At 43.6% G+C, this 25,490-nt stretch overlaps 1 protein-coding gene across 4 annotated transcripts in view; it reads left to right on the forward strand.

Moving 5' to 3' along the window:
• The window catches only part of CTBP1 (C-terminal binding protein 1), a 1,555,004-nt gene that overhangs the window by 321,933 nt on the left and 1,207,581 nt on the right, over positions 1–25,490 (forward strand). For all 4 annotated transcript variants that reach the window (XM_078678645.1, XM_078678646.1, XM_078678643.1 and 1 more), the window contains exon 2: positions 21,533–21,586. In XM_078678645.1, the coding sequence (XP_078534771.1) occupies positions 21,533–21,586 (54 nt within the window). The remainder of the gene's footprint in view (positions 1–21,532; positions 21,587–25,490) is intronic.

Genomic DNA, 25,490 nt, shown 5'->3' on the forward strand with positions numbered 1-25,490 from the left:
GTCGCCGGGATGGGAGTCCCCGGTACATAAATTAAGAAATGTCCCATTAGACATACAGAGTAATAGGCCAAAGGCCTCACATTAGTAACATATCCAGGTATTTTTGTAATAAGGACCAAACTCTAGAGAGCAACCAATCAGCTGCCACCACCCTCTGGAACCTTCCTGGAAAGAGCTCTAGTCCCTCAGATTTTCTACCGCACGTCGTGCTAAGGGAGTCTCCACTGAGCTCTGCTCAGGTTATTTCAGTATCTTTGGATTCGAGGTATTTTCTTCAATTTTTTCAATATCTGAGTGATGTCTACACTGTCTTCATGTCCGATACCCCTAAAAAAAGGCTTTTTGTATGTCGGACTTTTTCTACGAAAACTTTAAAAGACCGTGAGGGAAGGCTTTTGACTTGGCTGCAGAGACTTAAGGACAAAGCAGACCCCCTGTCCTCTGTGGGGAGTGAAACATCTTTGAAATCTTCTTCAAAACCTCCTCATAGAAAAGGCCCAGAGAAGCTTCTCCAGGACCTCAAAAGAAGACACAAAACAGTCTTCAGAGGTTCTGAAACTTAAGGATATGCCTGCAAAAGACTCTTCTTCCCTTCAGAGTCAAAGAAACCAGCTCCAGAGCCTCTGACTCCACCACCGAGGGTGAAGCACACTTTCCAAAAGCCTACCTCCGCCCCGTCGACGACAAAATCGCCACAGATTGCCATTGGGGGGACGACTTCGACGACGAGTTCAACACTGTCAGTCTCGTCTGCGTTTCTTTCTTCGTCGACGACGACCTCTTCGTCGACGGCACGTACCCCTTTGTCATCGACGATCAAGATCAAGAAGTAGACAACGATGACAGCGTCTACAACCGCGTCAATGACTAGTACCTCGTCAACGGAGAGTGTACCGTCGACGACCGCCTCGACGACGAGAAGTCCCTCGTCGACGGCAGTATCTATTACAATCATCGACGATTCCTCGTCGACAACGTCTATTCTGACGGCCTCATCGACGCCTACGGCAGGACTAAAAATGTCACATTTCCATCATAAAATAATGAAATGGAGACTGTCGCCTTCTCTTAACCACCTTTGCACCTTTTGGGGAGGAAGATTTGGATGAAGATAGCATGTTTAGGGCTTCAAGAAGTCCCACCGAACTTAATATTAAGTATCAGGAAGATTCTGATTATGATGTTCAGGAAATGGAGAAGCAGGAGTATTATCATGAGGACACTCATCAGCAACAACAGACGGTTTGTGTGCCTTCAGCCTTGGTCTCTGATCTAAAATTTATGATCTATGACTACAGAAAGAGGTTCCCTACCTCTGCGCTGTCTCCTGCTCCAGTGTCATCACCGCCACAAAGAGTGCACGTACCACCTCCACCACCTGTTCCAATTGAGGTGCCAGTGCCACCCCTTCCATCTACGGACGATGATGATGAGCTTCAGGATACACAGTCGCACCATGACGAATGGGACGCCTATGTTATCCCTCTTCCCGCTTTGCCTTTGCCTTCTCAGGCGGACTCACCTCCTGAGATTATAGGAGGTTTTCATCATCTCCTGGAGAGAGCTGCCCAACGATTTAAACTTCCTATGCCCTGTCACCAGCAGGACTGTTTCCTTTATGATTTCAAGGAACATTATAAAAAGTCTGTTCGGTCGATGCCCATCATTGACTATATTTGGGATCAGGGCATCAAGATCATGCAAAATCCTTCTACAGGCCCTTCAGTTCTACCACGGTTGTACAAGAAATATAGGGCTCCAGACGACGCTCCAGCCTGTCTTATTGGGCATCCAAAGCCTGATTCTGTGATCACTCAGGCAGCGCAACACAGATTTAAAATCCCTTCTGTCATACTTTCAGCTCCCCCTGATAAGAAGGGCAGGTGCCTAGACAATATAGTGATGCGGGTTTCCTCTATGTCCGCGCTAACAGTACGAGCGTCTAACTCACTGGCCCTCTTGGGACGCTACAACAGACAAATGTGGTCAGATATAGCACCATATTTGGACTCCTTGCTGCAAGAATCCAAAGCCGAAGCAAGAAAGGTGCTTCTGGAGGGCGAAAAGTCTGCTTCTGAAATAATAGATTGCGCTATGGACATCGCTTCAACTGGTTTCCGCCAACTGGCTGGTGCGGCTGTTCTGCAGCGTCAAGGGTGGCTTAAGGCAACAACATTCCGACCTGAAATACAAAACAAGATCCTTGAAATGCCTTATGACTGACAACTCCTTTTCGGTGATGAGGCCCTCTAGGGCATTAAGAAAGACACAGATACGGCCAGAGCTCTGGGTACCCTTCAATATAAAAACACCAATTTTCGTGGCTCAAGGGGCAGAGGACAATACTCTAATAGAGGAGGCTACCAACAATATAGGTCTTCATATTCCTCCTCTAACCAGTACAGGCTGCAATTTCAGCAAAGACAGCAAGCGTCGACATCATACAACAAGTCTTCTTTCCGAGGAAAAGCCGGACGGCAGAAGGATTTGGCGTGACGTCAATGACTTCTCTCTACCGCCAGTCTCTGTTTCTTTTCCACCTTCCAGAGTGGGAGGAAATATTTCCCCCTATCTTCACAATTGGAGTCAAATCAGAACAGATTCAACTGGTGCAATTCGGACATTCCCTGGAATTTGTCCAAAACTCACCGCCAACACCCCCTCAACATTTGAATCACAAACATCTGCCCCTCTGATTCATGGAAATATCAGCGATGCTCCAGAAGGGTGCTATAGAAAGGGTACCTGTCCGTCAAAAAGGACAAGGTTTTTACTCCCGGTTCTTCTTGGTGCGAAAGAAGGAAAAGAATGGAGACCGATCCTAGATTTGAGAAGTTTAAACAAATATCTGAAAAAACAATCATTTTGTATTGTCGCTATGCAGGAAGTCCTACAGCTTCTCAATGCGAACGACTACATGGCATCCCTGGACCTCCAGGATGCCTACTTTCACATTCCGATCCACAAGAGGCACAAAAAATATCTGCGGGCAGGCATTACCAATTCCGAGTCATGCCTTTCGGCTCAAGTCAGCCCCATGTATTTTCACAAAATGTCTTGCGCCAGTGGCTGCATTTCTCAGGCAACAGCATCACCAAATCTTTCCATATCTTGACGACTGGCTCGTCAAGGCACCCTCTCTCGACAGCGCGAGAAGATCTTCCAAAGCATGTCTACAGCTTTTCAAAAGATTGGGTCTTACCCTCAACCCAGACAAGTCAGTTTTACAGCCTTCTCAGAGGATAACATTTCTGGGAGAGGTCCTAAAGAAAGTTTATCCATCACAGGAGCGGCAGCAAAAACTCCTATGATTGGCAGAACGCGTGTGCATAAGAAAGTCTTTCAGTGCGCCTCTTCAAAACTCTCCTCGAGTGAAGTCTTCCTGCATCCTCCTGGTACCATACTGTCGTCTCCGCATGCGTCCTTTTCAAGAGGCTCTCTCTACGCAATGGATTCAAATCAGTGGATCCTTCGACGACCCCATACAGGTGACTCCTCAGATGGTCACCGCACTCTAATGGTGGATTCAGCCACACAATCTGTCTCGAGCCTTTCTCCAGGAGCTTCAGATCAGAGGCAAGTGGTCACCTCCCGAGCGAAGACTACACATAAACCTCCTAGAACTCGGAGCTGTCTACCTAGCCCTCCTGGCTTTCCTTCCCAGAATAAAAGGTTCGCAAGTGCTTGTCAGGACGGACAACACTAAGAGTCTCACTCTCTCAAGAATCACAAAAAATCTGGCACTGGACTCTTCGGAACAAAGTTTCCCTACAAGCGGAATACGTTCTAAGAACGGTGTGGCGGGGTAGCAGTAACGGAGCGTAGGCCAGGTCGTGTTAAGTAGGGCTTTATTTTACCAAAAACACGTTTGTATCTACTGGTCAGTCTTTGGTTTGCAAAGATGGCGGGATCCATCTTGGTGGTGAGAGTTGGTCCTCTTTGATCTGGATAAGGCTCGATCTTGGGGCTCCTAACGTCTGGTCACAATGGTCCGGACGTCCCCGTAGGGAGAGGAGAGTATCAGGTAAAGCAAAAATAAAGAGTGGTATCAGGACTCTTGTCCTAAGGATAACCACTGTACAAGGGACCGTGGAGTGATGGAAACATCACACTCTAGTGCACGGAGGGATACACACAGCTCAGGCAGGGATCAGTGAACTAGTGCTCGTGCAGGTGCAAGATTTACTTACAAGGATTTGTGGGGGTCGGAGGTTTCACGTTTTAGGTGTTGGAATGCTCTCTCCTTCCCACCCATCCCGAGAACTTGCCCCATACCTGTTCTAGCCACGCTCTTCCTAGAGTGTGGCATGGCGGCTCGTGGGGTCGTTGGCCTCCTGGCTCTGTCGGGGCTGCAACGGGACCCGGTCTTCGTTCTCCTATGGCTTCTTCATGCTAATTCGAGAACCGGAGGAACGCTCTCAATTCCGGCTCTATCTCCTCACCAGTGGCAATGCACACCCACTTCCTGGGACTCTCCTTCCTTAACGGCTGGAGCGTCCTGACATCATTTGGGGGAGGAGTCTCGTCAGGCAGGAATCCCCAGTTAAAGGAGACGGCTTCTTGTTCATCTTCAGTGTTCTGCAATAAAGTTTTGGAGTGTGGTACCCATTCTTCCTGCTAAAAGGGGACAAGAGGTGGAGAGAGAGGTACAGCAGACCACCAGTCGCCGTTTGCGTCTATATTCTGGCCCAGCGATCTCAACCCGGCACAAAAGAACAATGTGTTGGCGGACTCACTTAGCAGAATGCAGACCACCTGCCACGAGTGGGAGTTAGACCAACACTCTCTCGACAGCATCTTCTCTCTGTGGGGCGAACCCCTGTTGAATCTTTTCGCCACACGACAAAATGCCAAATGCCAACACTTCACAAGTTGGCATCCCCAACAGGGATCTCTGGGGAATGCATTTTCAATAGCATGGTTCGGCGTATTCGCCTACGCCTTTCCGCCGATTCCACTGATCCCCAGGATCCTCAGGAAGATGGAGGCAGAACCTAGCACACTGATTCTAATAGCCCCAGCATGGCCTCGCCCACACTGGTTCACGGAGCTCCATCTCCTCTCCCGGCAAACACCAATTCCATTGCCACTGTTTCCATCTCTCCTCATAATCAACCAAGGACAAGTCCAGCACCCGGACCCAGCTTCTCTCAAATTGCCGGCCTGGCTCCTGAGTCTAACGAGTTTCAGGATTTGCACATTCCTCTGGAATGCAGAGCTGTCCTATCCCGTGATCGAGCAGATAGCACAAACAAGACTTATTCCTTTAAATGGAAGAGATTCTGTATCTGGTGCAGGTCGGCTGGAGTGCATCCTTTCACATCCTCTCCAGAAGAGATATTACCATACCTCCTTCATTTGGCTACTTCGGGCCTCACCCACGCTTCCATCAAAGTACACCTGGCAGCAATATCCCGTATCAGGAGATCTTATAATGGACCTTCTCTTTGGTCAAACAGAGTAATAAAACAGTTTCTCAAAGGCCTGGTTCGGATTTTTCCTCCTGTAAGGTCGCCACCTCCAAAATGGCAACTAAACACAGTACTTGCTCAGCTGATGAAGCACCCTTTTGAGCCTATACACAGAGCTGACCTCAAGTTCCTATCTTGGAAAACTGCGCTCCTTTTAGCCCTTGCATCTGCAAGGCGAGTTAGTGACCTCCATGCTTTCACGATTCAAGATCCCTTTCTACAATTTAAAAATGACAGGGTAATTCTTCGGACTAACCCAAAATGTATTCCAAAAGTACCATCGGACTTTCACTTAAATGAGCCTATTGTCTTAAAAACTCTTTCCAAATCCTCAAACGGCACTGGAAAGAGCTCTCTATTCTCTGGATTTAAAACACTGCCATCAATTCTACCTTGACAGAACAAAAACTATCCACAAATCCAATCAACTTTTTGTGGGATACAGCTTACCCAGGAAGGGTTTCCCACTCACAAAGCAAAGCATTTCCAGATGGATCTCTGGTGCCATTGTCTTCTTTCACCAGCAGGCTGGTCAGCCTTTACAATCACAGATACGTGGCCATTCCACTAGGGCAGTCTCTACTTCTACGACACTATTTGCAGGTGTGCCCATCACGGAGATTTGCAGAGCGGCAACATGGAAGACGCCGCATACATTTACCAAACATTACTGTTTTCGATGCAGAACTCACGACGGATGCTGCTGTGCGGCAGGCGGTGTTGCGTCATATATTTCGATAGAGGTGAGCCTTCCTTCCTTCCCACCAACCTTTCTCTTATTTTTCCTCACAAATTTCCCTATCACTATTGCACCTTTTGCCAGACTTGCAATGTATTGCTTTGCAGTTTACTGTTGTGATGTGTATATCTATCTATATATATATATATCTATATATCTATATATATATATATATATATATATATATATATATATATATATATATATATATATATATATGGATCAATTTCTGTTCCCAGTTGAAACCACAGAAGTAACGGACCACCACACGGCTTGCAGAGTGTCACAGCGAACTTTTATTATCCATTTTGCAGCAGTTCAGGTAGCATGACGCGTTTCGGGCAGGGACTGCCCTTGATCACATGACGGAAATGCAGTTAGAGTCACTTTAAATAGAGCACACACTCATTTTTTTCATCTATAGTAATACCACGTGTTCTAATGATCAAAACATAGAAAACTGACTTTTTTAAAGTGTAAGGTGTTTTACATGTGCACAGAAAAATTGGTAATTTTGCCTGCATGGCTATAACCTTTTAGCAGCATATTATATATTGCACATAAAATAGAATATTTTCAATTTAGTTCATTTTGCAATGAACATATAACCGCTTAAATGCGTTTTGACTTGTGCAAATTTAGACTAACAGCATAATTATTAAAAACCACACAATGCAACTACAATATCATAGTAATTCAATATGTAAAACCATTGCAACCAATAAATAACATATAAATATGTTAAAATAATAAAAAAGACCTTATATACATAACAGGTCAATTGATGATTTACATAAATAAATATCATGTTTAAAATGATTGTGCAAATGGCAATTCACCAAACAAATGGCTATACTCGTAATATATATATATATTCACTGAAAAAACCATAGGTTTCACACCAGTTATAGTTAGCTTGAAGTTTGACTCGCATAAAACCATTGAAATTCCCACGTTATAGTTAGTTGGACTCACTATAACTTGCGCGTGCAATGCACTGCTGATAACGTCACATATTACATCACTCATGACATGGTCAGTGACATCACTCATGACATCACTGATGACACCATCCAGTGAATGTGTGTCTTTGTGAAAAATAAATATTAGTGAGTAATGTTTAAATATTTAAATATATGTATTAGTGTTTCACTTTGTGTATAAGTGGCTGCATGGGTTGGTGAGTAGCTACATGTGTATGTATATGGGTTATTAGATGTTTTTCTTGGTATCAGTATGAGTGTTTGTATGGTTTAGTGGGGGTATTACTTAGCACATAGATGCGTGAATGACTGAATCTCTCTTTGTATGTGTTTTGAAGACAGCATATGTGCAGGACTGTATGGGTGGATGAGTGTGTATATGTGTGTGTTAGTGAGTGAATGACTGTCTCACTAGTGTCTTTATCAGTAACTACATATGTTTTTATCTAGTATATGTGAATATTGATGTATATTAGTGAGTATATGGTAGAGTGAGGGATTTTAAGAGTTCCTGTTTAAATAATTCTGTGTTTCTATAAGTGATTGTTTAAGAGAGTAAGTATGTGTACGTTTCCTTAGAAGTAAGGTGGTAGTGTGTGTATAGTTGTATATGCAAATAAATGGATGTTTAATAGTTTATTTGCATGTGTGAGTATGTGTGAGAGTATCTTTTGGATGACTATCGGTGTGTAACAGGATGTATAGGTGTATCACTACATATGATGAGTAAGTATATGTAAGAGTGACCATATAGAACTGTTTGTGAATGAGTGGATGTGTATATAGATGGTGGAATTACTGAATTGGTTGTTATAACTGGTATGGGTATCTGCATTTTTTTGAAAATTTTATTTTTTATTTTTGAATGTGTTTCAAGGGTTACATTACTGTGAAAGGAGGTCTGTCACTCTGTCACAAGGATGGTGTCATCAGTGATGTCATGAGTGATGTCACTGACCATGTCATGAGTGATGTAATATGTGACGTTATCAGCAGTGCATTGCACGCGCAAGTTATAGTGAGTCCAACTAACTATAACGTGGGAATTTCAATGGTTTTATGCGAGTAAAACTTCCAGCTAACTATAACTGGTGTGAAACCTATGGTTTTTTCAGTGAATTTAATAGGTTTTTTAAATGCTAATTCCTAACTATAACTGGTGTGAAACCTATGGTTTTTTCAGTGAATTTCAATGGTTTTTTAATAGCAAATCTCTATAGGTATGAAAAGTAATATTTTTTTTAGAACGAATTTTATATAGTATATTTATGTAAAATAAAAAAAAATGTAATAAAAAAAATAATAATAATATTTTTTGCCCGGAGCGCGTATTGGTGAACGCACGGGTAAGCGCAATGTTACGGCGCGCCCCGGGGCGCATAACGGTGAGCATCCCGATAGCGCTATTGCCACGAACAAAAACAACATCGTGACGTATCGCGCAGCCGCGTGATGCGTCATATGATGTACTGCGTAAGCGCACCCGGAAGCACGCGATCGCATACGATCGCGCAACGTCTCGACTCGCTTACGCCACGCGCCCCCCGCGAAAAATTACATTTTTTTTCCCCGCCTATATGGGCCTCCTAAGACCCCCTCAGAAAACCTAGAGGGTCAGGGAGTGCCTACCATGCCCCCTTATACCCATTCCCAACGTTCTTTGTCCTCCATTTTCTGTCTCAAATCTACCGAAACACAAAATGGATGACTCCCGTTGCGCTGCCGGTACGCGTACCGGGGCGCGCACCGGGAAGCGCTCCCAAAAATTTTAAACGTTCATTTACATAAAAACCACTGGAGACACTTTCACCAAATATAGAATAGGCCATACTACATACCAGTCCCTACCATTTTCCCAAAATTGGTGGAATTCCATTGAGCCATTTGGCCTGTAGCACTCTCTAAATATCCTGAGGTTAATTACTTGACAAAAACACATCTGAAGTGTTAGAATTTACAACCAATTAAAATGTTACTTTCATTTTCTACTATTATTTCATGACATTTGATTGGTTATGTACATGAATATATATAAAGAAAGAGAGGGAAACACAGCCATTTTGACTTCTACTTCCTAAAGTACATTTCAAAAGGATTTTCACTGAGAACTTAAACTTCTTTTTCAAAGGTAAGATGTTATTTTGAAAACTGAAGTATGTTGTGCACTTTAAGTTAATTTGGAAAACATTTTCTGATAGTTATATACTATCCCTCTGTAATAGTTATAGATTGAGATAGGCTTCTCTGTTATAGTTATGGATGGAGTTAGGCTTGTCTTGTATAATTATGAATTTACTTAGGCTTTATGATATACACTTTTTTATATTTCTACTTCCAGCCTGATACCATACACTGCCCAAAGATAACTTCACTGTTAAAAAATCAAAACTACCTGTCTGAACTTAAACCCAACAGTGCCCTATCTCTACTGATATATTTATTTTGTATGCAAATTACAGCAAGAAAATGGAAGGAGAGCAGAATATTTTCTTCAAAATTGTTCTGGAGAACAACGCTTAAAAAGTTATTGAAGACAATGATGACTTAAATTTCATGGATGAATCACGGGACTATGAATTAGTTCAATGTGTAGAAGCAGTAGATTCGCTGATTGAAAATGAGGACATTTCCGACAATGTGTTGTTAGAAGTTCTGTTCAATTTGGAAAAAGAATCAGAAAAATAAATTTATATTAAATAACCAAAAACTGTTTGAGACATTATTCATTTTTATATGTAATTCATAAACTGGTACCAAATTAATTATAATGTAAATTCAGACGTATAGTATACTGTGCAACTTTTTTATGTTGCATAGTAATTTTGCTCATAGTTACTTCCTTTCTCCCACTATATTATCTCCAATGTGTATTTGACATCTCTTTTTCATCTCCTGCCTCCATGTTCTTTCTGCTTTCCTGACAGACTATGATATGGATTCCATATACCACAATAACTTCTGTAACAACATGCAAGATATCTACAGAGGAAACGGTGTACATTAAATTTAAGACTCAGCATTGGTACCTACATGTTGGTACTTAAAACACCCAAACAACACAACAGCTCTATGCAGAGCTACCCTACCTCTAATCACTTTAAATTATTATTTTCCTATTTCACTGGGTTTTCCCCATGGTACGCTCCCCGGTACGCTCCCCGGTGCGCGTACCGGGCGCTCCCCCCGCGAAAATCGAAAAAAAAAAAAAAAAATGTTGTCCTACGGGACCCTTTTATGGCCCCCACATCAAACCTAAGGGGTCGGGGGGGGTGTACCCTGCCCCCTTTTGGTCATTTCCCCCTTTGTTTTTTGCCACCTCTTGTATCTCGATCCTACCGAGACACAAGATGGCGGCCACTGCGGACTGTTTGGAATGTTTACAGACACCCGAGAGCCAATCAGCTTTCCGTGCGCAAGTCGCGTAGCGCGCCCGGTGCGCTCCCCGGTACGCGTACCGGGGCGCGCTTATAGATATATATATTTTTTTTAACTCAAATTACTCAAAATCCGCTGGAGCACATATCTTTTAGACATAGCAAAGGCACATCGGGCTACCAGTCCCTACAATTTTGCCAAGTTTGGTGAAAATCCATTCAGCCGTTCGAGCTGAAAATGAGTTCGACCGCCCTATGGAAATTAACATGGGGAAAACACGTTTTGGGAACCCCCTTTTATCTCGGCCCCCGCTTGACGAATGCCCCCCAAACTTTCAGGGAAGGAGCGGAGCGCCGCGAGGCAAAGTTGAGGAAAATTTCAGGCAGATTCCTCAACCGGTGCCAAAGTTATTCCCAATAGAATGTTGCGATTTCCCTATGGAAAACAATCCTAACTATAACTACCTACTGGCGACCGCCAGTAGGTAATATATATGTATGTGTATATATATATATATATATATTCACTGAAAAAACCATAGGTTATAGACCATATATAGTTAGGAATTAGCATTTACAAAACCTTGAAAATTTACTGAAAAAACCATAGGTTATAGACCATATATCGTTAGGAATTAGTATTTACAAAACCTTGAAAATTCACTGATAAAACCATAGGTTATAGACCATATATCGTTAGGAATTAGCATTTAAAAAACCTTATTTTACCCACACAAAACCATTGAAATTCCATATATAGTTAGTTGCACTAACTATATATCGCGCACCCGCAATCCACTGCTGATGATGTCACATATTACATCATTCATGACATGGTCAGTGACATCACTGATGACATCACTGATGACATCTCAAATGACATCACTGATGACATGAATGATAACAACATCCAGTGATTTTTTTGTTTCTGTAAAGTTTAAATATGTCTTACATATTGAAGAATGAGTGGATGTGTAAGTGTCTGGACGAAGGATTTAGTAGGTGCATGACTGACTGTATGACTGAGTGATTAAATGTGTCTCACTGAGTGCATGGGTTAGTGACTAAACTGTCTTAATTTGTGCATCATTATGTCTGTTGTTCTATAAACTGCTGCATGTGTTGATCAGTAGCTATATGAGTAACTATATGGGTTATTGATTGATTGCCCAAGTATTTGTATGGGAGACTGAGTGTGTGTGTGGCTGGCTGGGAGGTGTATGACTCTGTGCAGATCAATGTGTACTTGTATCAATGATTGTATAAGAAGGTAAGTATGTGTTAGTATATGTTTGAAAATGTAAGGTGCTCTATGTTTAACTGTATAGACAAGAAAATGGAAGTGTCATTGATTCTTTACAGGACTGACTAGGTGTGTGAGTAACTCCATGGATGAGTGGCGGACTGTGAGTGTCTGTATAGGTGTATGAGTGCATATGATAGTGTTGTAAAGATGAGTGATTGTATGTATGAATGATTGTATGGGTGAATGAGTGAAGGTGTGTGTAGACGTAGGAATCAGTGAGTGCGTATGTAGTAACTAGTATTGGTGTGTCAATGGTTTCAAAAATTATACTCTGTATTTAACACTGGGTGAAACAGAGGTTATATTAAAATGTGAGGAGATGCATTGTATTGTCACATGAATGATATCATCAGTGATGTGGTCATTGATGTCAAATGAGATGTCATCAGTGATGTCATCAGTGATGTCATTTGAGATGTCATCAGTGATGTCATCAGTGATGTCACTGACCATGTCATGAATGATGTAATATGTGACATCATCAGCAGTGGATTGCGGGTGCGCGATATATAGTTAGTGCAACTAACTATATATGGAATTTCAATGGTTTTGTGTGGGTAAAATAAGGTTTTTTAAATGCTAATTCCTAACGATATATGGTCTATAACCTATGGTTTTTTCAGTGAATTTTCAAGGTTTTGTAAATGCTAATTCCTAACTATATATGGTCTATAACCTATGGTTTTTTCAGTGAATTTTCAAGGTTTTGTAAATGCTAATTCCTAACTATATATGGTCTATAACCTATGGTTTTTTCAGTGAATTTCAATGGTTTTTTAATAGCAAATATCATAAGCTGTCGAATGTCAAGTACGTGGTAAGTAAAAACATTTTCGTGTTTATGCACACTGATCTGCTTTGAATGCTGCCCCCCCCCTCATTTCTATTAGGAGTACTCTCTCTTTGCAGATAGTGAAAGGTAGTTAACGCAGGTCTTTGCCCCCGTTGTAATACGTCGTGCCTGCTTCTCTCTCCATTTGATTGATTGTTATCCAAGCATTTACTGTTTTAGAATTGGTTCTCTTTGGTTCATTCTCTATTTACAAACAAACACAGAGTCGCAATACTCTGTTTAGTCTTTGCAGATAACGAAAAATCGTGTAAAAAAACAAAAGGAATCGAGCAAAATCAGTAGGCCACTAATGGGATCTCTTTTTGACCTCGCTAAAATAGAAACATTAAGAACAACCCCTCATGACAAATACGAAACTAGTGAGATGAACTGAACTCCACACCATGATGGCTGCAATACAGCTCGGCTCCGCCACCCACCCCGCCCAAAATAACGATAAAGAGCGGCTGCCATGATTGCTCGCGGAATGGCCACGGCGGAGCTACGAAATGGTGGTGCTCTCATGCTAACGCCAGCTTCAGTCTGAAACATCCAGAAACACTGTAGACTACCAATTCGATCAGTTCCGGTAGCGCCCCAATGTAACCCGGTAGAGAAGAACTAGCCCTCCCCTCTTTGACTGATGGTTCTTGTTGCCTGTCCCTTCTGTTGTCATTTAACAGAACTATTTAGCCTGCTGAAAGGGGTTGTGTTCCGACCGCTGGTTGGTGGAGACATTTTGACTATATTCTGGACCTGCGTTGTCGCGTAATGCGTCATATGACGCGCCGCGTTAGCGCATCCGGAAGTCATCCGGGGCGCGACGCGCAGCGCGTAACGTAAGCATAACAGGTCATGTGACTTGTTAATAAAACTTTTCATTGGTTCATTTTACTTTTCTTATTCTAATGATGAAAGGCTTGGTCATATGACCTAAAAATTACGCTTTTTATTACTTCCGAACATTATTTTTTCTTAAATATATGTTATAATGTTCCAGGCTAATGTACTTTCCCGGAAAATTTACAACTGTCCTGCAAGTAAAATATATTATTTTTTCGAGAAAAAGGGCGTTTCTTCGTCCCATGACGGAGCCGTTGAGCAAAAGAGGGTCGACCTGCTGTCTTAGTCGCCGATACGCCTGAATATGAGATTCTTATCGATCACTTTATGTTGCAGGAGTAGAAAACACAACAGCCCTTGACCATTTACCTTTACTGCGTTCCTGCGTATTATACCTTTTTACCCTTCATGTAATTGGTCTGCTTTATTTCACTTGCCTTTTAATGATTCTAAAACAGTGACTATTATTAAAAACTTTACCAATGTATATACTACTACCATGTTTTCTTTTAAAAACCTTTATTGTGAAAATTTCATTATACAAATACGAGCCTATAACCACGTGGGCCGGCCACGGAGCAAACTGTAATCGTATATGATGAGTAGACATTTACACTGTAGAGGAACGTAACGGGCGGGCCATTAGGTTGCAAGAACTAAGGTGTCTAACAGTTGCGGAATCGGTGGACGTACATTTTATAATTAAAATACGACAGGGCCAGTTACAATAAAATTATCTAGATATACATTTGCGGGCAAGTACCATGCGCGACGTTAATTCGAACTTTCAATAGTACAGTAATCAATAACACATCAGAACTTAATATCAATAGGGATGTCGAAATACTCAATCAATTCTCGTCCCCGCCCGCCATGTGCTTCAAAACTGCATACGTATCTCGTGATTTCAAGGTTCTGCAAACAGTACACAACAAGGAGTTACGAGTCCCATTTATTCCGGCGCCATTTTGGGCGAGGACGGGCAGGTCCAGGATATAGTCAAAATGTCTCTACCAACCATCGACTATGATGATGTTCATATGCTGTATTTATAGAGTAACACTCATCTGTCCACATGAAATTAATTTGCCACAATCTAAACATGTCATTTTAATCTTTCCAAAGTTCTTCTAAATATTTGGGACCGTTTCCCTTGCCTCTGATGCTGTCAGTGTCACTTCTTTGATGAATGTACTGGCAGGTCGGGGGTTCTCCTCCAAATCTCTCTTTTATGCAGCACTATAATTAATTGGTGCCACCTCTCCATATGACGATGCATGGTATAGTTACCATAACTATATTTTTTTTCGGTTCCTCTGGAGAGTACATCGTGGCAGATGAAGCGTATAACGTACCGGGCATTTACCTTTTTTTGCATGTAGAGGAAAGGAAAAAAAAATCGAGCGTCCGAGTTCTAAGGTGTCCCAGGGCCATTTTAGTGGACCAGGCCCAAATCCAAAGAACAGGCCGCCATTTTGAGAGTCCTGTTGCAGCCGCCTGTCGCTGTAGCATCAAGAGCGGCCAAAACTCAGCTGAATGGCAACTGAAACGGTAAAGGGGCGCCCCACTACAGCAGACGAGCCTCCACCTAGGAAGGCCCGTTCACGCCGCCTCCCCCCCCCCTTCGGGCACCCCACGCCGTTATTCGGAGCAGTATTGTAGGATGGCCACACCAGTGCAGCAACTTGCTAGACACCACCTCGGTGGTAACCGAATCTCAGCGCCTTGTGGTGTCTTCTATTCAGAAAACATTGTTGTGCTGCCTTCGACCTATTCGCCGCAAGTGCGCACGCAACTCAGCTGCATAGCTTGCTAGACACCACCTCGGTGCTAACCGAATCTCAGCGCCTTGTGGTGTCTTCTATTCCAAAAATATTGTTGCGCTGCCTTTGGCCCCATTCGCACATCGGTCCGCTACTGCCGCCATCTCACAGGCCAACGGGGCGCCCCACGCCGACTTTCAGCATTGTAGGATGGCCACACCAGTGCACCTTACTAGACACCACCTCTGTGCCATCCGGATCTTGGCATCTCAGCGCCTTGTGGTGTCTTCTATTCAGAAAATATTGTTGCGCTGCCTCTGGCCCCATTCGCACATCGGTCCGCTACTGACGCCATCTCACAGGCTAATGGGGCGCCCCACGCCGAGTTTCAGCATTGTAGGATGGCCACACCAGTACAGCAACTTGCTAGACATCACCTCGGTGCCATCCGGATCTTGGCATCTCAGCGCCTTGTGGTGTCTTCTAGTCAGAAAATATTGTTGCGCTGCCTTTGGCCCCATTCGCACATCGGTCCGCTACTGACACCATCTCACAGGCCAACAGGGCGCCCCACGCCGACTTTTATCATTGTAGGATGGCCACACCAGTGCCACAACTTGCTAGACACCACCTCGGTGCCATCCGGATCTTGGCATCTCAGCGCCTTGTGGTGTCTTCTATTCCGAAAATATTGTTGCGCTGCCTTTGGCCCCATTCGCACATCGGTCCGCTACTGACGCCATCTCACAGGCCAACGGGGCGCCCCACGCCGACTTTCAACATTGTAGGATGGCCACACCAGTGCGGCAACTTACTAGACACCACCTCGGTGCCATCCGGATCTTGGCGCGTTGTGCTGCCTTCGGCCTATTCGCACATCGGTCTGCTACTGACGCGAACTCACAGGCCAACGGGGCGCCCCACGCCGACTTTCAGCATTGTAGGATGGCCACACCAGTGCTGCAACTTGCTGGACACCACCTCGGTGCCATCCGGATCTTGGCGCGTTGTGTTGCCTTCGGCCTATTCGCACATCGGTCCGCTACTGACGCCGCCTCACGTGCCAACGGATTTTCTACGCTTTTTATACCCTATGCCGCATAACAGGTCATGTGACTTGTTTATAAAACTTTTCATTGGTTCATTTTACTTTTGGTTTCCTAATGATGGAAGGCTTGATCATATGACCTAAAAATAACACTTTTCATTGGATGAAAACTTTTTTTTTTCCCAAACGATGAAAGCCCCACCTTGTTTCTGGATGTTTCACACTGAAGCTGGCGTCACCATGAAAGCACCACCATCTCGTGGCTCCGTCGTGGTCATTCCGCGAGCAATCATGGCAGCCGCTCCCCACCAGAAGCCTGCAGGAGTCGGGGGCCCCCAAAACTTTTGTTGAATCCTCAAGGCGGAGGGGACGCTTTCGAGAATGGGGTCCAAGACCTAGCAGACAAGCGTCCGATTTCCAAGGTGTCCCAGGGCCATTTCAGTGGACCAGGCCCAAAAAGAAAAGAGCCTGCCGCCATTTTGAGAGTCCTGTGGCAGCCGCCTATCGCTGCACCGCAAGAGTGGGCGCAACTCAGCTGAATTGCGGCTTTTGACACAGTGGACCAAAAGCGGACGGAATGGCAACTGAAACGGTAAAGGGGCGCCCCACTACAACAGACGAGACTCCACCTGGAGAGGCCCGTTCACGCCGCCTCCCCCCCCCCCCGGGGCGCCCCACGCCGGTATTCGGAGCAGCATTGTAGGATACCAAAACCAGTGCGGCAACTTACTGGACATCACCTTGGTGCCATCGTTCTGCTGCCTTGGAACTATTCGCACAACAGTTTGCTACTGATGACCCACCCCCCGCGACGCCCCACGCCGGATGCCGAAATCAGTGCGGCACCCAGGCAACATCACCTGGGTGCCGTCCAGAAATCTGGACGTTGTGCTGCGTTGGGACTATTCGCACAGCCGACCGCTACTTCGTTGGTTTTCCCTAAAAATGTTTATATGTTTTTACTGTTTTTGTTTTGTTGTATATATTTATAAGTTATTAAAGTTTTATAATCTTACTACTTTGTTGGAGTGCTATATATTTTTAACGTGACACATAATTGTAAAAACTTTGATGTACAAAGAGTCATCCCTGGAATCTTCCGCTTCAGGCTCGGTCCCCTCCCCAATCACAATACAGGATGGTTTTCAGATAGTAGGAACGCGTGTGCTGTGACGGATCTCATCGAGTGTGGGCCTTGATCTACTATAACTCCTTTGAAGAGGGGTGATTCTTTACAGCTGGGGCCATAAACTACATCTGCAGGGCTAGCTGATAGCCTAGGACCGGCCTGGACAATCGGACACAGAGGAAAAGGAGTGTCAGAGGGTGCGGTAGTGAATAGGGCGAAAGGGAGGTGTCGGGCGGGCACAGGGTGTGATTCTCAGGGAAGAGCAGCGCAGATGGGGGGAGGTTTATTACCCATGCATAAGACAGAGAACGAGGGTGACCAGTGCCTGGGGGAGATGCTTGCGAGGGTGGGGAGCCATGCTAAGGATCGACAGCGTGCAGAGAGTGGGTCTGGTCAAGGCTTCTAAAATGACTGCCGTGCACGACAAAAGTGTGGCATTTGAAAAAAGGCAAGATGGCGCAGACAATGTTTTTCAACACTTCCTGATTTCCTTCGAATCGAACGTTAACAGACGTTGGGGCATATTACCAAAGTTAAGCGATATTTATCCCTAACGATGCTTAGCAACAAATTTTTTACCGCTAAGCATCGTCAGAAATTATCGCAGATAAACCTTGCTATTATCAAGGTTTATCGCAAATGCCATAAAAAACGACCGCAATGCATTAATATCGCTGAAAACTCAGCGATATTCATGCATTACCGAGCTAATGCTCTTAGCCATGTTATCCACCTCCCATTGGATAACATGGCTAATAACTGCTCAGGGCAGGTGGTAGCTTTTGGAGATATTCGCGCTTAGGCGAATATCTCCAAAAGTTGGTAATAGGAGATAGCGATGTTAGCGACTGTTTCCAGTCGCTAACATCTTGGCATGCCCACTTTGCATGTCATTAGTGATAAATATCACTGACATGCAAAGTGGGGCCCAAGATGGTCACTATCTCCTACTAGCGGTCGCTAACTGGTGTTAGCAACAGCTAGGTAATACAGAGATAATTTTATCTCTGCGAAGCGGAGCGCTGTTACAGATATATATCTTTTTTTGAATGTTAATTTCTCAAAATCCACTGAAGCACATATATTGAGACCTAGCAAAGGCACATCGAGCTACCAGTCCCTACAATTTTGCCAAGTTTCGTGCAAATCCATTCAGCCGTTCGATTATTATTATTTTTTTTTTTGCCCCGCGTGGCCCTTTTAAAACCTCCACATCAAACCTAGGGGGTCAGGGAGGATCTACTATGCCCCCTTATGGTCATTTGCCCCTTCGCTTTGGCCTCCTCTTGTCTCTCGATCCTACCGAGAGACAAGATGGCGGCCGCTACGGACTGTTTGGAATGTTTACAGACGCCGGAGAACCAATCAGCTTCGCTTCACAAAGCTCCGTAACGCGTAAAGTCCGCGAACCGGAGCGCTGCCTGGTCTGCTGTTACAGATATATATCTTTTTTTGAACGTTAATTTCTCAAAATCCACTGGAGCACATATATTGAGACCTAGCAAAGGCACATCGGGCTACCAGTCCCTACAATTTTGCCAAGTTTCGTGCAAATCCATTCAGCCGTTCGGGCTAAAAGTGAGGCCAACCGCCCTATGGAAAACTCAATGTTAAAAACACGTTTTGGGACCCCCCTTTTTTCTCGGCCCCCCCTTGACGAACCCCCCCCCAAATTTTCAGGGGCTGCTCAGAAACAAAATGTTCCATTTTCCTGAAAATTTCAGCCAATTCCGTCCACAAACGCCAAAGTTATTAGACATAGGATTTTTTCTCTATGGGATTTTTGAAAATTCTAACTATATATACCTACTGGCGACCGCCAGTAGGTAATATATATATATATATATATTTGTTCACTAATGCTTCAGATTCTATATGCAAAAGGATATGTGCTAATCATTGCTTTCAACTCAGATTCAGGCATGTCAATCTATGAAAGATACGCTAATACTGGATAAGAAATGTGTTACTTACCTGTAACTGCAGTTATCCAGTATTGGTATCTTTCATAGATTCACATGCAACCCACCTGCCTCCCTTGGAAGGGCTCACCTAGTACTCTCAGTTGTTACTCTATATAGCACTGTGCTTACGAAAATCTGAGGGACTAGAGCTCCTTCCAGGAAGGTTCCAGAGGGTGGTGGCAGCTGATTGGTTGGTCTCTAGAGTTTGGTACTTATTACAAAAGGACCTGGATATGTTACTAATGTGAGGCCTTTGGCCTATTACTCTGATTGTTTAATGGGACATTACTTTATTTATGTACCGGGGACTCTCATCCTCACTATGGGGAATGATTCATGCATGTGAATCTATGAAAGATACCAATACCGGATAACTGCAGTTACAGGTAAGTAACGAATTTCTTCCATTGCTTTGTTTTTGAGGGTTGGCCCCATTTTGGAATTACCTCGATATTGATGGAGAATAGGATGCAGTGATGCTCATTCCAGTCAAATGGGGGGGATGGATTCTAATGAGACTGTGTTTGTGTTGGCTATGATGAGGTCCAGTGTCTGTCCCTTGTTGTGAGTTGGACCGTCGCAGAATTGAGATAGCTCCTGGTCTGACAGAAATGCTTTAAGACAGCCGACACCATGATCGTTTGTGGTGTTCCAGTGGAGATTAAAGTCACCCAAGAAAATTTGAGGTACTTGTGAGTTGATGTTGGATGAAATTACCTCCATTAGCTCGTCAATGAAAGTCCGGTTATCACCCGGGGGGGGGGTGGTAGAATATGTGAAGCTTGCTAGCGATGCGCTTATCATCAGAGATATTAATACAGAGATAATCGCATGAGGATGGAGCGATGGAGTTTGCTTGATTGACTGAGATTGAGTTACGATAAACGCAGGCTACCCCTCCACCGGGTTTCCTGTTTCTGTATAGGTGGATTAGGTTGTATCTAGGAGGAACCAGCAGGTCAGGGATGGGAGAGGAGGAGCTATTTAGCCATGTTTCAGTGAGTACAATAATTACTAAATCGTAAGATTTGGAGTATATTTCTCTCTTATTCACACTAGTTCTTTCTCTGTCATTGTGCGCCTTCTCTACTACAAAGTTTTCCATACCTTAGACACAGTTTCTTGTGCTAGATTAGTGATGATCACACCCCTTAAAGAACCCATTCCAACAGAAAGCAGCCCAGGAAAGAGCATCAGCACCCTTGCTGTATTGACAGGAATCTATTTTTAGTTTGTGGTCTTCCCCTAGGCACATGGTAGGAGAATCACTGTCTAAGCTAACTGTACCTAACTTAAGTCAAAGAGATCCAGCATTGGGATCAAAGTAAAACACTAAGTTTTTGTCCAAAATGTGTCTTATCTATTGCAAGTGAGTATATGCTTTTACAGATAGCACAGTGAAAGTAGGTGCTCTTGAAGAAAAAACACACCTGTAAGTGAAGAATCCAACAATCTAATTTGGCTTTGCCAATTCTTTTTGACGATGCTGTTGCACATTGACAAAATAAATGCTTGTTTGCAGTTGTAGAACAGCATCGTAAAAAAGGAACCAAAATGCCACCCTGTGATTATGTATTCACGTTCATCTGTCATTTTTTTTTCCCTTTGAATGTACAGTTCCAGGATAGTGGACACTAATCTTGGAGCAATAAATTATAAGACTGAGTGAAAGCTCATGAAAAAGAATGAGTCCCATAATAAATTATCACCGCCAGGTGCCCCTCTCCCACCCCCAAATAAAAATGGTTGATGAAAAAACCTTGACAGGGAAGGGCAAGGGAGCAACACAGGCCGGCCTGGGGCCAACTCTGCACTACTGGGTGGACAAGCTAGAGGACCTTTTAATCTCTTATTAGTCAATAAAAAAGTATCCTTGTGTTGGATAGCAACTATCCATCATCGGTCAGTAGTGCCTAGACATCGCCTCATTCTTCACAACTAGATCTGTTTTGTTACGTTGGTATAATTCTGTAAAATGATAAGCCTGCAGTGGGCCACTACCTTTTGTGGTCTACAATATTGTGTTAAGTGATCTCCAAACCGCAGAACATTGAAGAATTTGATGTGCTTTTCTTTGTAGAAAAGGCGAACTCCTGGGCTGGGAAGCGTCCAACAGATGGTTCTCTGGTTGACGGTAAGAGATTTTAATTATTGTACGCTTTTTGTCTGTATGAAGCAAATACATATTGTTATGGTATGGGTACTGCTAAATGTGCTGGGTAGACGTACCTTCCGGAGAAAAAGGCAGCCTCTTTCTTTCAGAAGGGGAAGGGAAGAGTTCCTTGTAAGCGGCTGAAATTACAGTTGTATGGAGCCAACATGTAGATGACTGCATTGTATCTGCTGTCCTGACTCTTTGGTTACATTCCAGAGTGATGCTTTTACGGTCGCACACTGTCCTTGCTTTGAAAGAGCTGTTATCTGAAGAGTTGCAGGTGTGCTGCCTCCCGGCTCCTTCGAATGAAGGTGAGTGATGAAAGGCCCGATTCCCACGCAAGTCCTCCTCCGTGGGGAGATACTGCAAGGTGGGTGGTTTCTGCGCTCCTCCGATAATGCCGCCTCTCTTCGGAGATCGGGCATTAAATCAGGCGCCGTTTCCTCCCACTCCGCCCTTTCTGCAGTCAGCCGACACACTCTTATTTATAGTGTGACTCGGAGCCTGCAGATGCGCTTGGAAGATAATGCGATAATTATTCGAGTATACACAGAGCAGCTGGACATTGCCCTGGGTGAGCCCTCCAACTGATCTGATATGAGTTGAGGAATAAAATGCAAATGCACTCGGTTCCTTCCAAAGATTTTGATTAAATGTGACCAAACGAGCCGCAGTGTTTGCACTGAAATGGTAGAGGGGTGAGGGCGATTTTAGCGCTTGAGTTAGGTATACATCTTTTGGCGCCTCCCGAAATCGGGTATGTGACTTAAAATGTTCTTTGGGGCCCTGCCAAATGTTTGAGGCCGTGTAAGAACGCTGTCCTTAAAATACGCTCATAAAGCCGTTATTAGGAATATCGACATTAGTGCCCCTCCCACCTTCCTAGAAGATACAATAACGACCCGTCTTTAGATTTTCCAATAATGTGTTCTCCACCCCGCCTTAATTGCCTGTAACCCAGATATACAGCTATATTCATAGCTAGTCCTACAAATTCAACAAAGGCACATATTTACAAACTAGTTGATCATGGATGTGCCCGAATAAGACACTAATACAAGGTTTAAACCTTCCTTCAGGTTTCTTCTGAGCCTTCTTTTCATCTACATATTCATAAAAGCGTTAACGCAACTCAGTAACAATCTACGTAAGGAACTGTTCAATTTCAATTTGCAGAAAACCTATTTCTCAGCCAAGGTCGTTTTAAATCAGCATTGTTGTTCGCACGAGTTTTGGCTGTTTTCTGCAGGCAGTACAATATTAGTGTTGGGCTGAATAGCTGAAGTTTGGACAGGCTTCGGCCGCATTTCACTGGGAACCTGACTTTGTTGTTCCCATGTACGACCTACACACCGTCCTCCTCGCTGGCTGCAGAGCCGGAGTCTGCGGTGCCCCGTTGTGCCTGCCAGGGTGACCCAGTGAAAGACGACGGTTATAAACGACATAGAACGAGCTCTTCACAAACGTGTGTTTCTAATCGGTGGTACGGCTGGGAGTGCTTGAATAGGATGCCAAGCACGGGTTCGAGGGCGTGGACGTCACCATGCGAGATGTGGCCAATAGTAGACACCCTCTCTGTATCTGAAGAGCATTGATATTTCATTGTAGGGAAAGAGCGAGAGTCTCCGTTTCCTGAAAATCTACTTTGATGACCCACCACAAAACACTGGAAGCGTGAACACAGTTTTCACATGTTCATAGATGTCTATAATATTTCGTGTAGCTGCTTCCTTGTTGTCTTTAGGGAGGAGGAAGTTCACGAGTTACCATGGCGACGCTGTTTCTTTTACTAGCATTCACTTAACGCAGCTTAGCTACTACATGCCCCTTTTCCATCTGTTCCCCTATGTGGGGCTCCATTACGTTTTTCCTTGTTGTTATGTTTTCAAAGTAGTGTTGTAGTAGCATATGTTTGTAAAGTGATGCTCATATTGAACAAATCTTTTTAAGAACACAGCACATGGTGTCAGAAAGGATGCCTGCATATTATATTTTTTAATTGTTTTCTACTATATTAACTACTTATCAAAAGTTTGTGAAACAAAGAGGTGGGAATTTCCAAGTTTCAAAGAGATAATGGGTATAATGACAATATCCATAAGTTAAAATAAGTAGCTTAAACTTCTGATCTTATAAAAGTAGAAGTACAAATGTGATCTGCTTTAGAGTTGTCTCACTCACACTTTCCTCATAATAAGCACAAATGTTGTAGACTAGTGTGTGTCTGTCATTTTCAAGTAAAAACCGAAAGACCTATTTGTGTATTTTTGAATTAATTTTCCAGAAAAGAGGACTGTTATCCAATTTGATTACATGTCCTTGTGGAAGTTACTTCAAATGGTAAAAAATGTTTTTCTTCTTGTCTTTAATCAGACCCCTGTCTTAAGATTGTACCCTGCTACACAGTTAACAATCAACACACATACAGGACGAGAGGTAGCACCCTTTCCTTCAACCTCCCTTCTTCACTATACGCACACAAAAGAAGGGGTAATAAAATGGACTATTCTTTCACCAGGAGCTGCTCATCATTCTGCACTGGAAAGTACCATCTTGTTTAAATACTGCCCTCACACACTAGATGGTGTCATGATTCATCATAGGGCGTGCATCAACATCCTGACACAGATTAACGTCTAGGATGGAGCGAAAAAAACTTTTTTTGTTATCAAAACGGTTGAGGAACTAAAATGAATCCCTCTGTTCTACCTGGTGATCCAGCGGTTTACCAGCAACAGGTACCCCAATACCATATACTCACCTGGACCCACACTACCTGGCAAACCGCTGGGGTCAATTATTTATGATCCTTTACCATTTGAAGATTAGTCACTTCTTATTCTCAACTAATCTTTCACTGATCAAAAAGTTCTTTTCTCTGGTCAATGGACCATTAGTTGAACTAGTTGATGGTGAAATGACATAAAATAATCTTCTTACAGTTGATGAAATGACCACAGACCTGGGAAACATAAAAATATTTTATCTAGATTAATTTCATGTGAACCACTTACAAAGTACAGTACAGTTGTGGTAGTGAGCCTTTTCAGGGGCCCACTGGTGCAGGGGGTCTTTGTCCTTAAGTCCTTAGACTAACAAAATAGAGATTGGCATGTCATAGCTCATATTGGCTGTAATATCAAAGAAAATAGTTTGATTAACCTCTCATGAGGGAGACTACGTCAATACAGTACCCTCAAGCCACTGTAGGAGGTAGTCCAAGGAGCACAGAAACCATGGGCCTTTTATGGCCAGTTTAGAGCTGAGTAAGCATGAAGACTCAAAAAGAGGTGGTACAAGTATACACAAGAATAGCTATTCACATATATGGACAACTGGAAACTACTTAGTCAACAGAGTGGGAGGAGTAACAAAAACCCTTACATAAGTTGGAATAGCCTGACAGTTACACACTGAAACAGATGCATTCTGGCAGCTACAGGCCTTTCTGAGCATGCGCAAGGCTCTGGCTTAGTGCTGAAAGAGTTGGCTATAACTGATGACTCAAGCGAAATACAAGGACAGGCAACAGTGAAGACGGGAAAAGCACATGGCGAGCACATGGCTAACTAAAATGGCTGCCACAACCAAAATGGCTCCAGCTCATGCTAACAGCGATTTCTGCTACTTTCCACAGTCACCATCACTCATAGGAAGGAAGATTCACTTAATCAATAATCATTTATCAAAACACATACTTTTATCTCTTGCAATGACTAATGCTCAGAAATGAGAGGATAAAGCGAAAAGAACATTAGCACCAACACAGAAAATATATTACCTAGGATGGTGTGAAAACCATACCTCTTGCCAACGAGCTGGGAAGGGTCCCCATGGAAAGATCAGGTGACAAAGGCTTCAGGACAGGAATCGCGACAGGACA

This window comes from Lissotriton helveticus, chromosome 2_2, assembly GCF_964261635.1.
Source record: "Lissotriton helveticus chromosome 2_2, aLisHel1.1, whole genome shotgun sequence".
In the NCBI taxonomy this organism is placed as follows: domain Eukaryota; kingdom Metazoa; phylum Chordata; class Amphibia; order Caudata; family Salamandridae; genus Lissotriton; species Lissotriton helveticus.